Genomic DNA, 25,088 nt, shown 5'->3' on the forward strand with positions numbered 1-25,088 from the left:
AGACATCTTTTAAAAATTCTTTTTTTTTACTGATTAATGTTATCTTATACGGTCTACAACATGGGTGAAACCATTTTGTACTTGAAAACATTTATAATTTTGACTTTGTAGTATCTTATCTTATCTTATATAATACAGACGTTACTTCAAAAAAGAAGATGATTACATCCTACGCGTCATGCATTCAGTCATGCATATTAACCAATGACTTAAATTCTGCCAAGTCACTGGTTTCCCTGGCTAGCTCAGACAACCCATTCCATGCTCTAATAGCACTAGGGAAGAAGGAGTATTTGTACAAATTTCTCCTAGCGTACCGCCTAGGTGATGTGCCTTTATCTTTGTGTCTTTCTGAGTATTTTACTAAATTTTGTTTTTGATTATGGTTCAGTGTTTTATGTATAATTGCTACATAGTAAATCTTCAACATAGAGCATAAGTGGTTAATTTTATCATTTGTTGTAAAATATGAACATACTTTTCTTTAGTAACTGTATGAATATAAAAAAAATGTATAATTTAAAGGCCTATGTAAAGGTATATTATATAACACATTTATCGTGTAACAAGAAACAATAATAGTACATGAAACTGAAAACGTATATTACTGGAAATTTAAAAAAATATAAATATCGTTTGTTTGTTTTTTTATACTGTAAACATTTACAAACATGCCAACTTATTTACAGGCCCAAACACACACACAGACATATATTATATTATTATTCAAGGCCCTTAACATTCACTGGAAGACTTTCGTTGCATAACAGAGGGCGGTACTGCTGCACACCTGCCACATCACCAGAAACGGTGGAAACTGATAAAGAGAAGAACATTAAATTGTGTTTCTCTTATTAACGAAACTTGACCCTGGAAGTGCCAGAGAAAGAATTATAACATATTAGTAATTGACTTTAATATCCATAAGGAAATTAGTCAGCGATTTATTTTTCCTTTATAAATTTTCGAACGTTTCATTACAAATGAATTCTAATTATTGCGTCCCTTTATTAAAAGAAATTTTTACAAATCAAACGAAAGCATAAAACTAAAATGTTAATTAACCTTGTTTTTGGCCAATAATAGACTATGCATCCTGTGTTTGGGACCCCTCAACTCAGGAAAACATTAAGAAACTGGAACAGATACAAAATAGAGCAGTGAAATTCATATCAAAACCAGTGACTTGGCAGAATTTAAGTCATTGGTTAATATGCATGACTAAATGCATGACGCGTAGGACGTAATCATCTTCTTTTTTATTGAAGTAACGTCTGTAATATATAAGATAAGATAAGATAATGAATATTCACATTTGACTAGAGTAACACCTTTAGTAAAATCACTATATTTAGAAAGTCTTCAGGACAGAAAACTCAAAAAGTAAAGTAGCAATTAGAGTCTATACAAAAAACACTGAACCATAATCTTCAAATACAAAAACAAAATCTAATAAAATACTCTGAAAGACACAAAGATAAAGACATATGCCTTATAGCATATGCTAGGACAAGTCTGTACTAATGCTCCTTCCTCCCCATTGCTTTTAGTAATTAGAGATAGAACATAGAATGGGTTGCCTGAGTCAGCCAGGAAACCAATGACTTGGAAGAATTTAAATCATTGGTTAACATTCATGACTAGATTGGCCTAAAAACACGCGTAGGGCGTAATCATCTTCTTTTTTGAAGAAAAGGCTGGGATTTTATAGGATACAGAAACTACCATCGGAAAATTTTGGAAGACGTTCGCATTTCAATATCTTTAACAATGAACATTCCTAGATGAACGGAAAAAGCAATTTTTGTGTGTGTGTGGGGGAAAAAACTATTTTTATTTATGATAAGTGTTTCTACTTGAAAATACAGAATTTTTCTTATCAAAGTGATTTAAACATAGATGCGCTGTGTGAATATAATCTCATTGTGTTGACAAAAGGTAGAGAAGGATCTTGAGCTGATAAGGAGTTGAAACTCATTGAAGAGGTAATAAACATGAGAGAAGAAATATAATACAACAAAATAAGAATATTAAATACTTATGTCTACAGCTTGAAGCAGTGGAACTAGATCTAGATTTAATATTTATGTTTTAATATTACATCCTACTCAAACTGTAAAATATTCGTATTACACAAATAACAAACTAGTGTTTAAGAGGGAAGACATATTAGGAACTCCATTTATTACGTAAACACAAGCGGTGTTGCACTGACGCGCTAGTGTCAAATGTACATATCTTATCTTATCTTATATAATACAGACGTTACTTCAAAAAAAGAAGATGATTACGTCCTACGCGTCATGCATTCAGTCATGCATATTAACCAATGACTTAAATTCGGCCAAGTCACTGGTTTTCCTGGCTAGCCCAGGCAACCCATTCCATGCTCTAATAGCACTAGCATACAATACCAATATGTTACACAAACCTCCTGCTGGACAAAAGATCATACAGGCACATTTCTTATTCCATACGCTAGGACAAAGTAGTACAAGTGCTCCTTCTTCCCTTGTGCCATTTGAGAATGGAATGGGTTGCCTTAATCAGACATGAAAAGTAAAGACTAAGCAGACTTTAAGTCACTAATTAACATGCTTGACTAGATTGACACATGAAATGCTTAGGACATAATTATCTTCTTTCTTGAAGTAACGTCTGTAATATAAAAGATAAGAAGATAAGACAGTAGAGCAGGGGTTCTCAACCTGTGGGTCGCGACCCCCTTGGGGGTCGATTGACGATTTGCCAGGGGTCGCCAAAGACCATCGAAAAAGTCTATTCCTCTATTGCTGTGTGTGTGAGCGGGGGAGGGAAGGGTCGCGCCAGAGTGGGGGGTTGTAAAAAGGGGACGCCGAGCTTAAAAGGTTGAGAACCGCTGCAGTAGAGGGTGACAGTGAGCACTATATAGGGTTAGGGACCATCAGACAAAATCCTAAGCGTATACCAGTAGACCAGGCAGCCGAATCAGAAACCCCATTAGTAAGGAACCATGCTGAGAGTTACTCCCTTAGAGCACGGAAGAGGAAGCGGGCAGTGAGTTGTAAGGTCGACTTGTCCCCGTACAGGGACAGCCCTAATGCCACACATGGACCAATTAACTCTCTCTCTCTCATTTCCTTGTCCCGATCGTCCCTCATGCAAAACGCGACATTTACTGTTTCGTCGTCCTCGACGCAATGGCGGCACCGTGTGTAGTAGTTTTCTTTCCACCGTTTAAAGTACGCGCCTATGGCCCTAGTGTCTCACCAATGGGACAGTCCGATTTGTCTAACATGCGACCAGGCAGCCAGCATGTAGCTTCAAGTTCATACCTCACTTTTTTTCTGATCCTTGGTCTATTGGACAGTCGGGGGTACCACACATGATCAGTCGACCCTTTCGGTGACAGACCCGTCTATTTCTTGATACTGTCTTTTCATTTTTCTGTTATATATATATATATTATATATATATATCCTTTCCCTGGTACTGTTCCCTAGTATTGTTCCCTGGTACTGTTCACTGGTACTGTTCCCTGGTATTATTATCTGGTACTGTTCCCTGGTACTGTTATCTGGTACTGTTCCCTGGTACTGTTATCTGGTACTGTTCCCTGGTATTGTTATCTGGTACTGTTACATGTTAATGTTCCCTGTTACTGTTTCCTGTTAAGGCACACTTGTACTGTTCCCTGCATAAAAACCTGTACCATTAGTTCTCTACCTCAGATCTCTTTATAACCCTCAAGCCCCCCCACACACACCAACGCTGACCCATTTAACTACACAATGACTTACATTTAATGCTGGACTCAATACACTACGGCACAGACACACTTCCACTAACATTCACCAATACTACGAGTGTAGTGTTACGGATTCATTGTTATATAAATATATAGAACGAATGACAGAAGAATGTGTAGACATTTCAATACCCTAGTAGGAAATAGTGTCAATGATGAGTAATTGCTGAAGGAGCAGTCAAATAAAAAATCTGATCTATTGTTCATTGTCTTTCTCAGGGGCTGGACTCTGTACGCATACCGTGGATCATGCACACCAATGAGCTATTAATAGCATTCATCTTAGGGTATTGGCTCCTACGTCAGACTGCAGGTACGCTACTTGCTCATTGATATAACTTACGGGTGAAGTTAAGAACCCATGGCCTGCGGAGCACATTAGGAATGCAGTGACATGTTTTTAGAGTTGGAGCTTGGAGACGACAAGCTCTAGAGAGATCTGAACGGAATCGTGTGCCGAAGCAGGCCAGAGTCCTAGTACTTGGGCTGTAGCCCAACTGAGATGAATGGATAGCGCCATGTTAAGAAAAAAAAATATATCACTGTTGTAACGAACTTTGGTTAGTTCTTGCTATAGACAAACAGTTCGATATACTAAGGGTACGATTCTCCAATGATATGATCATCCCCCCCCCCCCAAATAGTCCGTTCACACAATGCGGAAATAATATCTCTCAATACAACAGACCACAATCACCAACACCCTACTCAGACCAGGTCAGCTCTCCAACTGCTAGACTGACCACAGGAAACATTATTGTCCCCCCCTTGAAAATCCCGTGCTAAGGCAGTTCACCCATACAACTAATATAATACACAAGCACACACACAATCTCACATCTTACACAACCTCGCTCTTGACAACTGTCAATTATTTATTTATTAGATGGGATGTCATTTCTTGAAAAAAAAATTTCGCGTGGCTTTACCATAGGTCATCTTTCTTGCATCTTTCTTGCATCTTTCTTGCATCCATCTTGCATCTTTCTTGCATCTTTCTTGCATCTTTCTTGCATCTTTCTTGCATCTTTCTTGCATCTATCTTGCATCTTTCTTGCATCTTTCTTGCATCTTGCTCAGTTATCTATGGTCCCATCTCTTATGTTGGCCGGTGAGGGAGAGATATTTAAAAAAAAATAATAATTTCTTGTTGCATTTAGAAACTCAATAAACTCAACTCAGCTAGAGTCAAGATTAGACCTTGAGCCCCATTGAAAATGAGCTAAGAATCTTCAGGTGTCGCTCCTTCTACAAGAGTTAGTTTTACAGCCCCTACATGCATAGCGCCATAGTAATATTTTTTTTATGACTTTACTAGTTCAAGAGTAGTACTCAACTAATAAGAGTGTCATGTGGCCAGCACAACGACCAATCGCCATTACTTTCCTCCAACTAATGCCAGCTACACATTAGACTTTAATTGGCTTTTTGGCATCCTTACATCCCAAAAGCTCAAAATCAAAATCGTCACCAAGATTTGAATCCGAAACCCCTAGATTCGAAAGCCAATCGCTTTATTACTCAACCACTACCCAACACTTTAAACTACATCTGTGAGGCATTAGAAAAGTCAATGGAGGAGCTGCAGGATTGCACGAAATATCATCGAAATATTAGATACCAGCGTTTTGCCTTGCTAAGTGGAATATAGAGCATATATGGCAGCGATTCTCAACCTTTTTAGTTCCGCGACCCCTTTTTACAATTTTTCACTATGTGGCGACACCCCCCCCCTTTCCCAGCAGTAAAGTTATCTGTGTTTTCGCTAATGTTATACAGATCCTTTTTTATTAGTTATTTCATTATAAAGATATAATCCACAATAACATGATGGCGTATTACTGGGTAATAAACTGGTGTGCTTTTTGAGAACGTGGGTAAATTTTCACCATAGAAACAATACCTGTAATTCTGCAATAACGCAACGTTGTCTATTAGATGTATAATGTCTATTAGATGATTATGAGATAATTATCACCCTTTTACATACCGACATTCTAATCAGGAATCGGATAACAGCAATCCTACAATGAGCGATGTCTGCAATAATACATATATATTTTAATTTCAACAATCTCAGCTTTCCTATTCCCCAACATGAGTAAAGGCTCTTCCACTCAAGAAGTGACAGAGTTCTGCTATAGTGACGGCTATATACCAGGCCAGGATGTGATAACAGTGAACGGACGTGTCTACCCCATGATGAGTGAGATAGAGATCCCTCCGTTATCGGTCTATGTCAAGTCTGAGACGGATGACAGTAAACAATTGGTAAGTAAGCAATACCTAGTCAAGTTGAGGGGAAAAAAGTGTCCCCTTTCAGACCTTGTAATCTCTGGGGGCAGATGATGTAAATGTCAATGTGTTGCTGTGGCCCACGGCTAACGAGGGTGTCACGTGGCCAGCGCAACGACCAACCGCCTTTACTTTTCCCCAACCTTATGTCAAGTACCCATTTTTAGCTAGGGGAACTCAGAGGCGCCCTAAAGATCCCGAATTTAAAAATTCCAGTCTTCACCTGGATTTGAACCCGGGACCCCCGGTTCGGAAGACAAAGCGCTTTACCACTCGGCCTCTAAGCATTACCCACAGTGATCTTTTTTTTTTTTTGTTCACGTGGTCGTTAGTAGCGGTCACTTTAGGACCTTCTCAGAAGTATAGTACCCATGAAACATAGTTTAAGAACATGATGGCGCCCCTCCCCTTCCACACTAAAGTCTCTAGATATTGTTGATACCAAAACAAATCGAGTCTTCCAGTAGCCAGTGCCGTATTTAGGAACTAGTTTGTATAGGGATCCCCTTTGAGGGCTCTTTATTAGTGCTGATATTGTATGTTACTGTTAAATATATCTTGAAGCTCTAAGCTATAGCTTATGTGGAATCCCCCGTACCACCAACGAAACCACTTTCTGTTCCAAATTTTTTTTTTTTATATTCGCGGAACTTAAGATCTTGGAAAGTAAGAAAGAGATGTGAGAGATATCTAAGAGAGAGATGTGAGAGAGATGTGAGAGAGATGTGAGAGAGATGTGAGAGATATCTAAGAAAGAGATGTGAGAGATATCTAAGAGAGAGATGTGAGAGATATCTAAGAAAGAGAGGTGAGAGATATCTAAGAGAGAGATGTGAGAGAGATGTGAGAGAAATGTGAGAGAGATGTGAGAGAGATGTGAGAGATATCTAAGAAAGAGATGTGAGAGATATCTAAGAGAGAGATGTGAGAGAGATGTGAGAGATATCTAAGAAAGAGATGTGAGAGATAGGCCCCTATCTAAGAGAGAGATGTGAGAGAGATGTGAGAGATATCTAAGAAAGAGATGTGAGAGATATCTAAGAGAGAAATGTGAGAGAGATGTGAGAGATATCAAAGAGAGAGATGTGAGAGAGATGTGAGAGATATCTAAGAGAGAGATGTGAGAGATATCTAAGAGAGAGATGTGAGAGATATCTAAGAAAGAGATGTGAGAGAGATGTGAGAGATATCTAAGAAAGAGATGTGAGAGAGATGTGAGAGAGATGTGAGATATATCTAAGAGAGAGATGTGAGAGATATCTAAGAGAGAGATGTGAGAGATATCTAAGAGAGAGATGTGAGAGATATCTAAGAGAGAGATGTGAGAGATATCTAAGAGAGAGATGTGAGAGATATCTAAGAGAGAGATGTGAGAGATATCTAAGAAAGAGATGTGAGAGATATGTAAAAGAGAGATGTGAGAGATATCTAAGAGAGAGATGTGAGAGAGATGTGAGAGAGATGTGAGAGATATCTAAGAAAGAGATGTGAGAGATATCTAAGAGAGAGATGTGAGAGATATCTAAGAAAGAGAGGTGAGAGATATCTAAGAGAGAGATGTGAGAGAGATGTGAGAGAAATGTGAGAGAGATGTGAGAGAGATGTGAGAGATATCTAAGAAAGAGATGTGAGAGATATCTAAGAGAGAGATGTGAGAGAGATGTGAGAGATATCTAAGAAAGAGATGTGAGAGATAGGCCCCTATCTAAGAGAGAGATGTGAGAGAGATGTGAGAGATATCTAAGAAAGAGATGTGAGAGATATCTAAGAGAGAAATGTGAGAGAGATGTGAGAGATATCTAAGAAAGAGATGTGAGAGATATCTAAGAGAGAAATGTGAGAGAGATGTGAGAGATATCAAAGAGAGAGATGTGAGAGACATGTGAGAGATATCTAAGAGAGAGATGTGAGAGATATCTAAGAGAGAGATGTGAGAGATATCTAAGAAAGAGATGTGAGAGAGATGTGAGAGATATCTAAGAAAGAGATGTGAGAGAGATGTGAGAGAGATGTGAGATATATCTAAGAGAGAGATGTGAGAGATATCTAAGAGAGAGATGTGAGAGATATCTAAGAGAGAGATGTGAGAGATATCTAAGAGAGAGATGTGAGAGATATCTAAGAGAGAGATGTGAGAGATATCTAAGAGAGAGATGTGAGAGATATCTAAGAAAGAGATGTGAGAGATATGTAAAAGAGAGATGTGAGAGATATCTAAGAGAGAGAGATGTGAGAGATATGTAAAAGAGAGATGTGAGAGATAACTAAGAAAGAGATGTGAGAGGTATGTAAAAGAGAGATGTGAGAGATATCTAAAAAAAGAGATGTGAGAGATATGTAAAAGAGAGATGTGACAGATATCTAAGAAAGAGATGTGAGAGGTATGTAAAAGAGAGATGTGAGAGATATCTAAGAAAGAGATGTGATAGGTATGTAAAAGAGAGATGTGAGAGATATCTAAGAAAGAGATGTGAGAGGTATGTAAAAGAGAGATGTGAGAGATATCTAAGAAAGAGATGTGAGAGGTATGTAAAAGAGAGATGTGAGAGATATCTAAGAAAGAGATGTGAGAGATATCTTAGAAAGAGATGTGAGAGATATCTAAGAGAGAGATGTGAGAGATATCTAAGAAAGAATTGTGAGAGCTATGTAAAAGAGAGATGTGAGAGATATCTAAGAGAGAGAGAGATGTGAGAGATATCTAATAGAGAGATGTGAGAGATATCTAAGAAAGAGATGTGAGAGATATCTAAGAAAGAGATGTGAGAGATATCTAAGAGAGAGATGTGAGAGATATCTAAAAAAGAATTGTGAGAGCTATGTAAAAGAGAGATGTGAGAGATATCTAAGAGAGAGAGATGTGAGAGATATCTAAGAGAGAGATGTGAGAGATATCTAAGAGAGAGATGTGAGAGAGATGTGAGAGAGATGTGAGAGAAATGTGAGAGAGATGTGAGAGAGATGTGAGAGATATCTAAGAAAGAGATGTGAGAGATATCTAAGAGAGAAATGTGAGAGAGATGTGAGAGATATCTAAGAAAGAGATGTGAGAGATATCTAAGAGAGAAATGTGAGAGAGATGTGAGAGATATCAAAGAGAGAGATGTGAGAGAGATGTGAGAGATATCTAAGAGAGAGATGTGAGAGATATCTAAGAGAGAGATGTGAGAGATATCTAAGAAAGAGATGTGAGAGATATCTAAGAAAGAGATGTGAGAGATATCTTAGAAAGAGATGTGAGAGATATCTAAGAGAGAGATGTGAGAGATATCTAAGAAAGAATTGTGAGAGCTATGTAAAAGAGAGATGTGAGAGATATCTAAGAGAGAGAGAGATGTGAGAGATATCTAATAGAGAGATGTGAGAGATATCTAAGAAAGAGATGTGAGAGATATCTAAGAAAGAGATGTGAGAGATATCTAAGAGAGAGATGTGAGAGATATCTAAGAAAGAATTGTGAGAGCTATGTAAAAGAGAGATGTGAGAGATATCTAAGAGAGAGAGATGTGAGAGATATCTAAGAGAGAGATGTGAGAGATATCTAAGAGAGAGATGTGAGAGAGATGTGAGAGAGATGTGAGAGAAATGTGAGAGAGATGTGAGAGAGATGTGAGAGATATCTAAGAAAGAGATGTGAGAGATATCTAAGAGAGAAATGTGAGAGAGATGTGAGAGATATCTAAGAAAGAGATGTGAGAGATATCTAAGAGAGAAATGTGAGAGAGATGTGAGAGATATCAAAGAGAGAGATGTGAGAGAGATGTGAGAGATATCTAAGAGAGAGATGTGAGAGATATCTAAGAGAGAGATGTGAGAGATATCTAAGAGAGAGATGTGAGAGATATCTAAGAGAGAGATGTGAGAGATATCTAAGAAAGAGATGTGAGAGAGATGTGAGAGATATCTAAGAAAGAGATGTGAGAGAGATGTGAGAGAGATGTGAGATATATCTAAGAGAGAGATGTGAGAGATATCTAAGAGAGAGATGTGAGAGATATCTAAGAGAGAGATGTGAGAGATATCTAAGAGAGAGATGAGAGAGATATCTAAGAGAGAGATGTGAGAGATATCTAAGAAAGAGATGTGATAGGTATGTAAAAGAGAGATGTGAGAGATATCTAAGAAAGAGATGTGAGAGGTATGTAAAAGAGAGATGTGAGAGATATCTAAGAAAGAGATGTGAGAGGTATGTAAAAGAGAGATGTGAGAGATATCTAAGAAAGAGATGTGAGAGATATCTTAGAAAGAGATGTGAGAGATATCTAAGAGAGAGATGTGAGAGATATCTAAGAAAGAATTGTGAGAGCTATGTAAAAGAGAGATGTGAGAGATATCTAAGAGAGAGAGAGATGTGAGAGATATCTAATAGAGAGATGTGAGAGATATCTAAGAAAGAGATGTGAGAGATATCTAAGAAAGAGATGTGAGAGATATCTAAGAGAGAGATGTGAGAGATATCTAAAAAAGAATTGTGAGAGCTATGTAAAAGAGAGATGTGAGAGATATCTAAGAGAGAGAGATGTGAGAGATATCTAAGAGAGAGATGTGAGAGATATCTAAGAGAGAGATGTGAGAGAGATGTGAGAGAGATGTGAGAGAAATGTGAGAGAGATGTGAGAGAGATGTGAGAGATATCTAAGAAAGAGATGTGAGAGATATCTAAGAGAGAAATGTGAGAGAGATGTGAGAGATATCTAAGAAAGAGATGTGAGAGATATCTAAGAGAGAAATGTGAGAGAGATGTGAGAGATATCAAAGAGAGAGATGTGAGAGAGATGTGAGAGATATCTAAGAGAGAGATGTGAGAGATATCTAAGAGAGAGATGTGAGAGATATCTAAGAAAGAGATGTGAGAGATATCTAAGAAAGAGATGTGAGAGATATCTTAGAAAGAGATGTGAGAGATATCTAAGAGAGAGATGTGAGAGATATCTAAGAAAGAATTGTGAGAGCTATGTAAAAGAGAGATGTGAGAGATATCTAAGAGAGAGAGAGATGTGAGAGATATCTAATAGAGAGATGTGAGAGATATCTAAGAAAGAGATGTGAGAGATATCTAAGAAAGAGATGTGAGAGATATCTAAGAGAGAGATGTGAGAGATATCTAAGAAAGAATTGTGAGAGCTATGTAAAAGAGAGATGTGAGAGATATCTAAGAGAGAGAGATGTGAGAGATATCTAAGAGAGAGATGTGAGAGATATCTAAGAGAGAGATGTGAGAGAGATGTGAGAGAGATGTGAGAGAAATGTGAGAGAGATGTGAGAGAGATGTGAGAGATATCTAAGAAAGAGATGTGAGAGATATCTAAGAGAGAAATGTGAGAGAGATGTGAGAGATATCTAAGAAAGAGATGTGAGAGATATCTAAGAGAGAAATGTGAGAGAGATGTGAGAGATATCAAAGAGAGAGATGTGAGAGAGATGTGAGAGATATCTAAGAGAGAGATGTGAGAGATATCTAAGAGAGAGATGTGAGAGATATCTAAGAGAGAGATGTGAGAGATATCTAAGAGAGAGATGTGAGAGATATCTAAGAAAGAGATGTGAGAGAGATGTGAGAGATATCTAAGAAAGAGATGTGAGAGAGATGTGAGAGAGATGTGAGATATATCTAAGAGAGAGATGTGAGAGATATCTAAGAGAGAGATGTGAGAGATATCTAAGAGAGAGATGTGAGAGATATCTAAGAGAGAGATGAGAGAGATATCTAAGAGAGAGATGTGAGAGATATCTAAGAGAGAGATGTGAGAGATATCTAAGAAAGAGATGTGAGAGATATGTAAAAGAGAGATGTGAGAGATATCTAAGAGAGAGATGTGAGAGAGATGTGAGAGAGATGTGAGAGATATCTAAGAAAGAGATGTGAGAGATATCTAAGAGAGAGATGTGAGAGATATCTAAGAAAGAGAGGTGAGAGATATCTAAGAGAGAGATGTGAGAGAGATGTGAGAGAAATGTGAGAGAGATGTGAGAGAGATGTGAGAGATATCTAAGAAAGAGATGTGAGAGATATCTAAGAGAGAGATGTGAGAGAGATGTGAGAGATATCTAAGAAAGAGATGTGAGAGATAGGCCCCTATCTAAGAGAGAGATGTGAGAGAGATGTGAGAGATATCTAAGAAAGAGATGTGAGAGATATCTAAGAGAGAAATGTGAGAGAGATGTGAGAGATATCTAAGAAAGAGATGTGAGAGATATCTAAGAGAGAAATGTGAGAGAGATGTGAGAGATATCAAAGAGAGAGATGTGAGAGAGATGTGAGAGATATCTAAGAGAGAGATGTGAGAGATATCTAAGAGAGAGATGTGAGAGATATCTAAGAAAGAGATGTGAGAGAGATGTGAGAGATATCTAAGAAAGAGATGTGAGAGAGATGTGAGAGAGATGTGAGATATATCTAAGAGAGAGATGTGAGAGATATCTAAGAGAGAGATGTGAGAGATATCTAAGAGAGAGATGTGAGAGATATCTAAGAGAGAGATGTGAGAGATATCTAAGAGAGAGATGTGAGAGATATCTAAGAGAGAGATGTGAGAGATATCTAAGAAAGAGATGTGAGAGATATGTAAAAGAGAGATGTGAGAGATATCTAAGAGAGAGAGATGTGAGAGATATGTAAAAGAGAGATGTGAGAGATAACTAAGAAAGAGATGTGAGAGGTATGTAAAAGAGAGATGTGAGAGATATCTAAAAAAAGAGATGTGAGAGATATGTAAAAGAGAGATGTGACAGATATCTAAGAAAGAGATGTGAGAGGTATGTAAAAGAGAGATGTGAGAGATATCTAAGAAAGAGATGTGATAGGTATGTAAAAGAGAGATGTGAGAGATATCTAAGAAAGAGATGTGAGAGGTATGTAAAAGAGAGATGTGAGAGATATCTAAGAAAGAGATGTGAGAGGTATGTAAAAGAGAGATGTGAGAGATATCTAAGAAAGAGATGTGAGAGATATCTTAGAAAGAGATGTGAGAGATATCTAAGAGAGAGATGTGAGAGATATCTAAGAAAGAATTGTGAGAGCTATGTAAAAGAGAGATGTGAGAGATATCTAAGAGAGAGAGAGATGTGAGAGATATCTAATAGAGAGATGTGAGAGATATCTAAGAAAGAGATGTGAGAGATATCTAAGAAAGAGATGTGAGAGATATCTAAGAGAGAGATGTGAGAGATATCTAAGAAAGAATTGTGAGAGCTATGTAAAAGAGAGATGTGAGAGATATCTAAGAGAGAGAGATGTGAGAGATATCTAAGAGAGAGATGTGAGAGATATCTAAGAGAGAGATGTGAGAGAGATGTGAGAGAGATGTGAGAGAAATGTGAGAGAGATGTGAGAGAGATGTGAGAGATATCTAAGAAAGAGATGTGAGAGATATCTAAGAGAGAAATGTGAGAGAGATGTGAGAGATATCTAAGAAAGAGATGTGAGAGATATCTAAGAGAGAAATGTGAGAGAGATGTGAGAGATATCAAAGAGAGAGATGTGAGAGAGATGTGAGAGATATCTAAGAGAGAGATGTGAGAGATATCTAAGAGAGAGATGTGAGAGATATCTAAGAAAGAGATGTGAGAGATATCTAAGAAAGAGATGTGAGAGATATCTTAGAAAGAGATGTGAGAGATATCTAAGAGAGAGATGTGAGAGATATCTAAGAAAGAATTGTGAGAGCTATGTAAAAGAGAGATGTGAGAGATATCTAAGAGAGAGAGAGATGTGAGAGATATCTAATAGAGAGATGTGAGAGATATCTAAGAAAGAGATGTGAGAGATATCTAAGAAAGAGATGTGAGAGATATCTAAGAGAGAGATGTGAGAGATATCTAAGAAAGAATTGTGAGAGCTATGTAAAAGAGAGATGTGAGAGATATCTAAGAGAGAGAGATGTGAGAGATATCTAAGAGAGAGATGTGAGAGATATCTAAGAGAGAGATGTGAGAGAGATGTGAGAGAGATGTGAGAGAAATGTGAGAGAGATGTGAGAGAGATGTGAGAGATATCTAAGAAAGAGATGTGAGAGATATCTAAGAGAGAAATGTGAGAGAGATGTGAGAGATATCTAAGAAAGAGATGTGAGAGATATCTAAGAGAGAAATGTGAGAGAGATGTGAGAGATATCAAAGAGAGAGATGTGAGAGAGATGTGAGAGATATCTAAGAGAGAGATGTGAGAGATATCTAAGAGAGAGATGTGAGAGATATCTAAGAAAGAGATGTGAGAGATATCTAAGAAAGAGATGTGAGAGAGATGTGAGAGAGATGTGAGATATATCTAAGAGAGAGATGTGAGAGATATCTAAGAGAGAGATGTGAGAGATATCTAAGAGAGAGATGTGAGAGATATCTAAGAGAGAGATGTGAGAGATATCTAAGAGAGAGATGTGAGAGATATCTAAGAGAGAGATGTGAGAGATATCTAAGAGAGAGATGTGAGAGATATCTAAGAAAGAGATGTGAGAAATATGTAAAAGAGAGATGTGAGAGATATCTAAGAGAGAGAGATGTGAGAGATATGTAAAAGAGAGATGTGAGAGATAACTAAGAAAGAGATGTGAGAGGTATGTAAAAGAGAGATGTGAGAGATATCTAAAAAAGAGATGTGAGAGATATGTAAAAGAGAGATGTGACAGATATCTAAGAAAGAGATGTGAGAGGTATGTAAAAGAGAGATGTGAGAGATATCTAAGAAAGAGATGTGATAGGTATGTAAAAGAGAGATGTGAGAGATATCTAAGAAAGAGATGTGAGAGGTATGTAAAAGAGAGATGTGAGAGATATCTAAGAAAGAGATGTGAGAGGTATGTAAAAGAGAGATGTGAGAGATATTTAAGAAAGAGATGTGAGAGATATCTTAGAAAGAGATGTGAGAGATATCTAAGAGAGAGATGTGAGAGATATCTAAGAAAGAATTGTGAGAGCTATGTAAAAGAGAGATGTGAGAGATATCTAAGAGAGAGAGAGATGTGAGAGATATCTAATAGAGAGATGTGAGAGATATCTAAGAAAGAGATGTGAGAGATATCTAAGAAAGAGATGTGAGAGATATCTAAGAGAGAGATGTGAGAGATATCTAAGAAAGAATTGTGAGAGCTATGTAAAAGAGAGATGTGAGAGATATCTAAGAGAGAGAGATGTGAGAGATATCTAAGAGAGAGATGTGAGAGATATCTAAGAGAGATGTGAGAGATATCTAAGAGAGAGATGTGAGAGATATCTAAGAGAGAGAGAGATGTGAGAGATATCTAAGAGAGAGAGAGATGTGAGAGATATCTAAGAGAGAGAGAGATGTGAGAGATATCTAAGAAAGAGATGTGAGAGGTATGTAAAAGAGAGATGTGAGAGATATCTAAGAGAGAGATGTGAGAGATATCTAAAAAAGAATTGTGAGAGCTATGTAAAAGAGAGATGTGATAGATATCTAAGAAAGAGAGATGTGAGAGATATCTAAGAGAGAGATGTGAGAGATATCTAAGAGAGATGTGAGAGATATCTAAGAGAGAGATGTGAGAGATATCTGAGAGATGTGAGAGATATCTAAGAGAGAGAAAGATGTGAGAGATATCTAAGAGAGAGAGAGATGTGAGAGATATCTAAAAGAGAGATGTGAGAGATATCTAAGAGAGATGTGAAAGATATCTAAGAGAGATGTGAGAGATATCTAAGAAAGAGATGTGAGAGATATCTAAGAGAGAGAGAGATGTGAGAGATATCTAAAAGAGAGATGTGAGAGATATGTAAGAGAGATGTGAGAGAGATGTGAGAGATATCCAAGAGAGAGATGTGAGAGATATCCAAGAGAGAGATGTGAGAGATAGACCTTGTAATATGGGTACAGATTTTTAGCTTGCGTTTTTTACGATATATAGCAGGTTATCGTGGTATTCAATCGCTGCAGTAACCATGTCTCTAATCTCTTGGTTTGTGATGCGGTCTTTGAACGTGATACCTAGGATCCTTCTGTAGCATCTCAATTGCATTGCTAGGATCCTCCTCTCTAGCTCTGCAGTCAGCGTCCAAGACTCGCAATAATATAAGAGCGTGGCCATAACCAAGGAGCGCATATTAGTATGATTTTGGTGCCGAGGGCTGATATGGCGTGCTGATATAAACCACTTAACTCTTTCTCTCCGTAATTATTTACCACATTCTGGTGGAATCAACGCCGGTATCGTCAGTTAGGAGAGAAGGAGTTAAAAGATATTTTTTCAAAGTTTACCAAATCTACCTTTTCATTTTGAAGACTGGCGCGTTATAAAAAAAAAATATGCAGTTGTATGTTGCATATGTTCTATTTGACAGGTCTGTGTCCTTGACTTTCTAATACCGTCCTCGGTGTCCTGTGTGTTAGAAAAGGAAACGAAAAAAGCCGGAGACCCGGATCCGTCGAAGATTATGTATAAGTTCAACATCATTGTTCGTGTTGCTCCGGACTGGAATAACTGCCGGCTCATTATCGAGCACAGAACGAAAGACGCTCCATGGGATTATATTTCTTCAGTAATACGAGTCCACCGTGAGTACTTAAACAAGAAAAATATTCAAAAAAAAAAAAGGTTACAAATACAGTTTGTGTGAAAACACAAACTCAAAATCGGGCCCCCTAAGTGGTCCACCCAGGAAGGTAAAAAGGCAGGTTTCGATATTTTCAGAAAGAACATCAGAATGAAATTCCATCGTAGACAAATGACAAAGAGAAGAATGGAGAAAGAAGGTTGACGGATCTTGTGTGGTGCCCCAGCGGTCCTGCAGACCCAAGGATAGGTGAAAGTGAATGTGAAGTTAAATGTGAACCTGGCTTAAATGATGTCTTACAATAATAATAATAATAATAATTTTATTTATAAAGCGCTGTTAACAAACAAAATGTAGGCTCAAGGCGCTGTAATAACATTACAAACACAAACACGACAATTTAAATACAAAACTAATCTAAAAAAGTTTTAAACAAGTAGGTCTTAATGTTCTTCTTAAAAGTGGTATAGCATGTTGTCTGTCTGAGATCATGGGGAGTGAGTTCCAAACCTTTGGTCCGTGCACTGTTAAAGCCCGCAGACCGTAGCTTTTGAGGGAGAAACGTGGCACCACTAAAAGCGTTGAGTCCATTGAGCGTAGTAGGGCTCTCTGGTGGACATATGGAGTAATCAGTTCTCTAAGGTACAGGGGCATCTCATTGTTATATATACACTGATGACAAAGTGTGGCGACCTTGTAATCGATTCTCGTTTTCACGGGAAGCCAATGGAGCATGCGCAAGAGCGTAGTAGCAGAATCTTGTCTTGTTTTTCTAAGTACTATTCGTGCGGCGTTGTTCTGTATACGTTGCAGTTTGGCTATTTTGTCATCAGGTATACCTGCTAGCACGGCGTTACAGTAGTCAAGGCGGGAGAGTATGAATGCCACAGCTAGCGTTTTTGTTGACTCCGTTGTTAAATATGGTCGAATATCTAATTGATCTAATTGTTTTGTAAAGGGTCAATCTCTTATTCAAATCCTCAAGAAAAAAAAAACATTTCCGTAAAACAAAAATATTTTTTTCCTTTAGTTAGGTGCGCAACTGTCTCTGATCAGCACTGCAGTTCACGCGATAATATGAAAAACTACTTATTAATTAATTATTACTAATTGTTTAAAAAAAATGTTTTGATTGGTGTACTACCAGGTACAATAAATAATTGTGCATAATTTTAACTTAAAACGAGATTTTTTTCAGACAGAGTGAGTTGATATACGTTTTGCAAAAAATACAATCTTACCAATGTCCAGGTGACCTGTCCTACTCAAACCCAGTAATCTATTTCACTTTTGAAAAACTGTTCGTTGTAGTATAGCGACACGAAGCTTCATAATTCTAATATATCACTGGAGCCTCTTGAGAAGAGCCCAGTGAAATAATCAGACCCCCTTTGTCTATAATTTTATGTATTCAGGCCGGTTTTACATCGTTTGGTGCCCCATGAGAGCTAGGTAGGCTTTGTTAAGTTCTTTATTATGTTTAACTAGTCGACCAGCGGCGTAGCATACGCCGCTATTTTGCAGGGCCAACCTTAGGCCACTGCAACCTATGCGACCGCAGTGGGCCCAGCACTTTTATAGGACCCGCGTTAATTTTAGGTGTATAAATTATTAAATTAAACCATTTTATAACTTATAACAGATTTGTCGCTTCGCTAGTTACTACAGCGTAGATTACTCCCCCCCCCCCACCCCCTTTTCTTTTAACATGAGGTAGAAAAAAAAAAGGGTGATATATTGCAACGGTCCTGCCCTGCTATTTTGTGACTACGTGTTCTCTTCCCTCCCTTTTTTTTGCTCATGGACTATCCGCAGAGTGATCTTTCCTTTACTCCTTACTACTCGTTTAAACTGTTGAGGGAAGAAGAGAATTATATATATAGTTCGGATTATGATTTCTCTTTCATGGCCCATTTAACAGATCGGACTTTACAAAGGTTTGCATTAACGATGACTTGAAATTGGGGTGTGTATCAATATATATATAAAACGGTATTCAAATTATAATATGTCCGTCACAATATTCGAATCGTTCAATGGGACATTCAAATTTATCATAAGCTTGATATATTTTTCTGAAAATTTAGGAAATTATTTTTATTTAGTGCAAATGTCTGTCCCCTCCTTTCAAACCGCTACTCCATTCATTGATTAAATCCATTTAAAAAAAAAAAAAAATTCAAGACGTGACTTTGTTTTGATTGTCAAAAATAATAATGTTTCAATGATTCTTTTTGTAGTTGTAAAAAATGTTGTTTGTAAAATGTTTTACATGTTTTTGGATGTTGCTTCAAAGTAAAGGATAATTTATTTCCTTGTCCAAACCTCCCGCTGGACGACGGGGGATGGCAGCGAGCAGGGTATGAACCCGGGACCGTCGAGATAATCAGTCCAGCAAGCTAACCGCACGACCAGGCATTGGTGTTAACTTAAAAACAAAATAATAGCATATTATTGATAAAGAGATATATTACAAATTACGGCATAACATCTACCAGATATGTACAATATGTCAGACGAGTGAGCCCGATTCTGTTTTGAATTGAAAAAAAAAATTGTCTTTCTTTGTTACATTTAAGTATTGTTTTAGAATTGCGTAGTTTTAATTAAAACAATCGCTTGCTTAATTAATTTTATAAACTAAACGGTTTGCTTTTAGAAAACAAAAGAAGCCGTTGCACCTAAACTTTGCAAGCCGCATCGCATGGTGAAATAATAATTTTTTTTCATCTCTTCTAGTTTTCGAGATCTGAGTGTGACAGACGGACAGACGGACACTTTGTTCAAACCTAATAGCGGCTTTTCCCCTTACAGTGGCTGTTCAAAATGTATTCTTTACCTTTTTTTTTAAATTTTAGCTCTCCCTTTGCTGAAAATCAAAATCAATGGGGCTCAGCTGAATGCCCACAGGTGTCGCTTTGGCACAGACGTCGGCTCAGAGTTACTTGTCATCTTCTGTGTGGAGAACCTTCAGGCCCCCAGACTTGAAGTGTCCTGGGAGAACGAGCACGGCGTGATAGAGGAGAATGGTTGCATTACGAGAAATCTAAAGCACACTAAGGCGGATGAGTGGTTGCAGTTTGTATTCTTGGACAACTGTCATAATGATGGCTCTATCTCGTGTAGAATTGTTGGTGAGTGTAACGTGGATACTTTTATAACAAATTTCATAGCAAATCTGTCTGTCTGGGTTGAATATTGTTACGATCTTCTCAATCAGGCCTTCTGCAAACACTACTTAACGACACAACAGCACATCTAACACAAAAACTTGACAACAAGAGCTTCGAGTAACAAAGTGGCAGTTTATTTACAAATACATAAACAGCCAATAATCACAATTGGCTACACTAACTTCAAATGCTTTTCTACACAACAGAACTGCCTAACTAGCACTACAAGTCTCTCTAGCTCGTACAACTACATTTTTGATGACTCGCTTTGTAGCACACAGTACTTACTGCTTGCTGTCCTGGACTCTACTGTCCTTTTTAGAACACTGTCTCTCGACCGTGAAGGCTCTTGATCACATGACCACAACACAGGTCCACTACTTGCGGTTATTAGCAGAACTGTCCCTTGTCTATCGACAGCCGTTGACCCGTTGACCTGTGTGATTGGCCTGAGTCGTGTGTATCAGTAGGCCGCACATACATTAACTCTTTCGGTCCGCCACTGGAGTTACTACAATATTGTACACGTTTTCTTATCCAACTTTCAATTCTCGGATCAAGATGAAAAATGGACCTCATTCACCAATCGTAAACAAACAACATTCAGTCACATGATCTTATTGAGAAAACAACGGAAAAAACGGTCACGTGACAACCATAATGAATTAAACATGAGATCGTAAATTATATAGAAGAGCTAGAGCACCAGGTGGCTAAATGTTGTTTGTTTACGGTTGGTGAATGAGGTCCAATTATTCATTGTCGAAGACAACATATGACTCAATTAAAGAAACACAACGTTTAGTCATTTTTAATCAATTTTGGTTTACATTTATATGTTGTTATAATTTAAGATAAGTTAAGATAATATTTATTGCTCCATGTAAATGGAAATTCAGTTTGACTTGACCCCCCTCAGCGTAACTACTGTAACAATAACATTATAGATGCAAGTACGAAGAACATTCACACTCACACACGAAATACATATGCACTCACAACAAGCGCTTTAGGATGGCTTCCTGGTCGTGCGGTTTGCGCGCTGGACTGTCATTCGGATTTATCGACGGTCGAGGGTTCAAACCCTGCCCGCTCCCATCCCCCTTCGTCCTGCGGGAGGTTTGGATTAGGAAATAAACTATCTTCAACTCTGAAGGAACATCCGAAACGTGTAAAACATTTTACAAACAAACATTTTATTCTTCTCGATAACGATAGATGACCTTTTTTTTCCGTGGTCGAGAGGCTAACTACGCTTGAACCTGGCTTACCTATGAAAGTGGCTCGAGGTTCGACACCCGACTCGAGCAGAGTTGTGTTTGCTGAGCGCACTAAAGACAGCACGGAAAACCTTTTCCCAGATACTCCCCCCCCCCCCTCCAACTGGTCCACGAATGAGATTGGACCATAGTGCCCTGCTATAAGCATGAAAGGACCAGCTCGAGAGCTACTAGTGTCATAGTTCTTTTTTTTTCTAGTATTAAGACAGGATTATTTTCACACTTTACATCCCAGGGAAATTCGAAATTGATTGTTCCTGGACTTCCAGGGGAATCGTGAGTTTACTGTTCCAGGACACTTACTGTTCTTTGATTTCCAGGGGAATAGAATGTTTACTGTTTTTTTTATTTCCAGGGGAATAGAATGTTTACTGTTTTTATACTCCAAGCGAACACAATGTTAAAAGTTCCTGAAGTGCTAGAGGAACATTGTATAAAATGTTCTTGGCGCCCCAAAATGAACATAACGCTAATTTTTTTTTGTTTTCGAATCCTCCGATAACAATGTTACATATATGTGAAGGCTTTGTGTCTTCTGTTTAGACAAAGAGTCCAACCTTCTGAATATTGTGAATGAAACAGTCACCCCGAAAATGGATGAGCCTACAGAGACAGAGTCTGACACTTCAGATTATAGTTGGATATTGTTCATGTTACCTTTACTTATCTCCAGCCTGTTCGCTTTAGCAGGTAGGTTCCCAGGTTGCTTGGTCATGTTGTATACGGTACGTTTTTGGCGCGGTCGTTTTGGCGCATCCGTTTTTTTTTTCCGCGGCCGTTTTGGCGGATCCGTTTTTTTGCGCGGCCGTTTTGGCGCATCCGTTTTTTGCGCGGCCGTTTTGGCGCATCCGTTTCGGCGCGAGACGTTTTGGCGCAGGGGACGTTTTGGCGCGAGATATAATTTGATGATAATTAAATAAGCGGGTGGCTTTTATAACAATGTTTTTTTCGTTCTACTATAATATTGTATGCGTAGTCAAAACGTCAAAGCTTCGTGTAATATACGCTACAAACTGTCAAGGTGGCTCCATGTTCAAACCCTGACTGCCTTCACCCCCTGTCAGTCCCAAAGCAGATCTGCCGTAGAGCGTCAAATTCTTATTTTTATGTTATTTAAAAATTAAATTTTTATTCAGCTTAATGTTTGTTTTGGTCTTATTTTTTTAAATGGTATTTTTAAGCTGACGCTACAGACTTCAACTCAGACGATATCTAGTTCGAATCTTTCTCAGATTTCTTGCGATCTAGCGACGCACTAAGAACTGCAAGGCTATTATACATGAAGAAAGAAATAATTAACCTTTCCACACAACCCAGTCGTAAACCGAATATATTTCTCTGGAATAAAAGTTGTCCATCTTTTAGTAATCTATACATTTAGACAAAGTTGTCTCTATTTCTATTTTTGGTAATCTCATGTCTCTCACTGTCTAGTAAAATTTTTTTACACATTTTTTTCTCCAAAACCGTTTCTTGGTTCAAAATGAAACCTTACAAAATTATTTATTGTACCTAACAAAACTTGGATCAGTCAAAAACAAAACAAAAATTAATTAGTTAATAAATTATTGTTAATTAATCATTCTGTATTGAAAAAGTGAAATTGAGAAATATGGATTTGTTTCCCTTAGTACGTTCTGTACACGTTATTTTTTTCTCCCATTCTCGAATCAAATTGAAATTTTACATAATTAATCATACTCGATGATGCACGAATCAATCAAAAAATTAATCCATCAGTTAATCAATGAATGATAATGTATGAACGGCAGCTCAGAGCGCATACCACATCATTAAACAGCCAACCATGGCTCAGAGAGTAAACATTTTAAAGTAACGATTATATTACATTGTTTCTAACTTTAAAAAAATAATTATTAATTTATATATGTATTTTTTTTTTACTTTTAGGGTTGCTTTGTTTTGCTCTTTCATACAGAGGTAAGATAGACGTTTCTGATGTCTTGTGACCGAGAGCAGTGTTTCCCAAACTGTTGACCTATGTGTTCCCCTTTTATAACTTTTGTAATGCTGAGTCCCCCCCCCCCCCCATCAACCTCCACACTTTAATTTATTAACAGAACATAATAAATGGGTATTTAAAAAATCAACATAGTTAATGTGGTGGGACCCCCTTTTTTTCAGGCCAAATTCATTCTTGTGTTCTATTAATATAAAAAGGTTAGCTAGCTAGGTGAGTGGAGCGGTAAAGCTTGGTTATCGAACCGGGGTTCGAATCCTGGTGAAGACTCGGAATTTTTTTTTATTGTGGTATCCTTGGGCGCCCCCGAGTCCACCCAGATCTAATGAGTACCTGGAGATTAGTTGGGGAAAAGTAAAGGTGGTTAGTGGTTGTGCAGGTTTACACGACGCCCTCGTTAACCGTGGGACACATAAACAGATGACCTTTACATCATCTGCCCTCTAGATTGCAATGTTAGGAAGCCAAGCGCTTTACCACTCAGCCATCGCACCTCCACATTCCAATGAATGATTGCACAAAAAGTTATAATGTATAATTGCATATATTGCTGTATGATTGCATACCTATTATAGATATGATTGCACAAATCGTTTGAGTCAAATGCATAAGTACAACCTGAATCTTAATAAAAAAAAAATTGCATAAATTAAAAAAATTTTCAGTGAAACAGTGCATATTTTTCGCTTTATTCCTAATATAAGAATGTAAACAGAATTTGTCATGAGTAAAATATACAAAGTCCTCCTGTATTCCAATGTCCTCCTGTATTCCAATGTCCTCCTGTATTCCAATGTCCTCCTGTATTCCAATGTCCTTCTGTATCCAATGTTCTTCTGTATTCCAATGTCCTCCTGTATTCCAATGTCCCCCTGTATTCCAATGTCCTCCTGTATTCCAATGTCCTCCTGTATTCCAATGTCCTTCTGTATCCAATGTCCTCCTGTATTCCAATGTCCACTTGTTTCTAATGCCCTCCTTTAATACAATGTCCTCCTGTATTCTAATCTCCTCTTGTATTCCAATATCATTGTATTCCAATGTTCTCCTATATTCCAATGTCCTCCTGTATTCCAATGTCCTCCTGTATTCCAATGTCCTCCTGTATTCCAATGTCCACTTGTTTTCTAATGCCTTCCTGTAATACAATGTCCCCCTGTATTCCAATGTCCTCCTGTATTTTAATGTCCTGCTGTATTCCAATGTCCTACTGTATTCCAATGTCCGCCTGTATTCAAATGTCCTCCTGTATTCTAATGTCCTTCTGTATTCCAATGTCCTCCTGTATTCCAATGTCCTTCTGTATCCAATGTCCTCCTGTATTCCAATGACGTCATGTATTCCAATGTCCTCCTGTATTCCAATGTCCTCCTGTATTCCAATGTCCTCCTGTATTCCAATATCCTCCTGTATTTCAATGTCCTCCTGTATTCCAATGTCCTCCTGTATTCCAATATCCTCCTGTATTTCAATGTCCTCCTGTATTCCAATGTCCTCCTGTATTCCAATGTCCACTTGTTTTCTAATGCCTTCCTGTAATACAATGTCCTCCTGTATTCTAATCTCCTCTGTATTCCAATGTCCTCCTGTATTCCAATGTCCTCCTGTATTCCAATGTTCTCCTGTATTCCAATGTCCACTTGTTTTCTAATGCCTTCCTGTAATACAATGTCCTCCTGTATTCCAATGTCCTCCTGTATTCCAATGTCCTCCTGTATTCCTATGTCCACTTGTTTTCTAATGCCTTCCTGTAATACAATGTCCTTCTGTATTCCAATGTTCTCCTGTATTCCTCAGCCTCCAAGAGAAAAGAGTCTACTGTATCAGATGATGAGAGTACCATCAAGCCGCCACCAGGTACTGCCCGTTCCAAAGCCCTTCTTCAAACTCCATCTAAAACCAGTCCTAATGCATTAAAGGCTATGTCTGAAAGCAGTCTCAAATCAATCAGGGAACGTGCCAAAAGGAACCTTAAGGTAGCAGAGTCCAAGGAGTTTTACTATGCGTAAGTTTTTTTGTGAGTTTATATTTTTCTAGCAAAACAAATCGCAAACTACGAACACAGT

At 37.8% G+C, this 25,088-nt stretch overlaps 1 protein-coding gene across 2 annotated transcripts in view; it reads left to right on the forward strand.

Annotated features, from left to right (window-relative positions):
• Window positions 1-1,822: 1,822 nt before the first annotated feature.
• The window catches only part of LOC106063002 (uncharacterized), a 30,380-nt gene continuing 7,114 nt past the window's right edge, over window positions 1,823-25,088 (forward strand). For both annotated transcript variants that reach the window (XR_008775728.1, XM_056016359.1), the window contains exons 1-8: window positions 1,823-1,985; window positions 4,007-4,100; window positions 5,868-6,058; window positions 16,376-16,589; window positions 19,447-19,722; window positions 21,585-21,731; window positions 22,953-22,982; window positions 24,820-25,027. Coding sequence is in view for 1 of the 2 variants with exons in the window: in XM_056016359.1 (XP_055872334.1) it covers window positions 4,037-4,100; window positions 5,868-6,058; window positions 16,376-16,589; window positions 19,447-19,722; window positions 21,585-21,731; window positions 22,953-22,982; window positions 24,820-25,027 (1,130 nt within the window). In the remaining variant the exon portion in view is untranslated. The remainder of the gene's footprint in view (window positions 1,986-4,006; window positions 4,101-5,867; window positions 6,059-16,375; window positions 16,590-19,446; window positions 19,723-21,584; window positions 21,732-22,952; window positions 22,983-24,819; window positions 25,028-25,088) is intronic.

Source organism: Biomphalaria glabrata, chromosome 17 (genome assembly GCF_947242115.1).
Source record: "Biomphalaria glabrata chromosome 17, xgBioGlab47.1, whole genome shotgun sequence".
NCBI lineage: Eukaryota > Metazoa > Mollusca > Gastropoda > Planorbidae > Biomphalaria > Biomphalaria glabrata.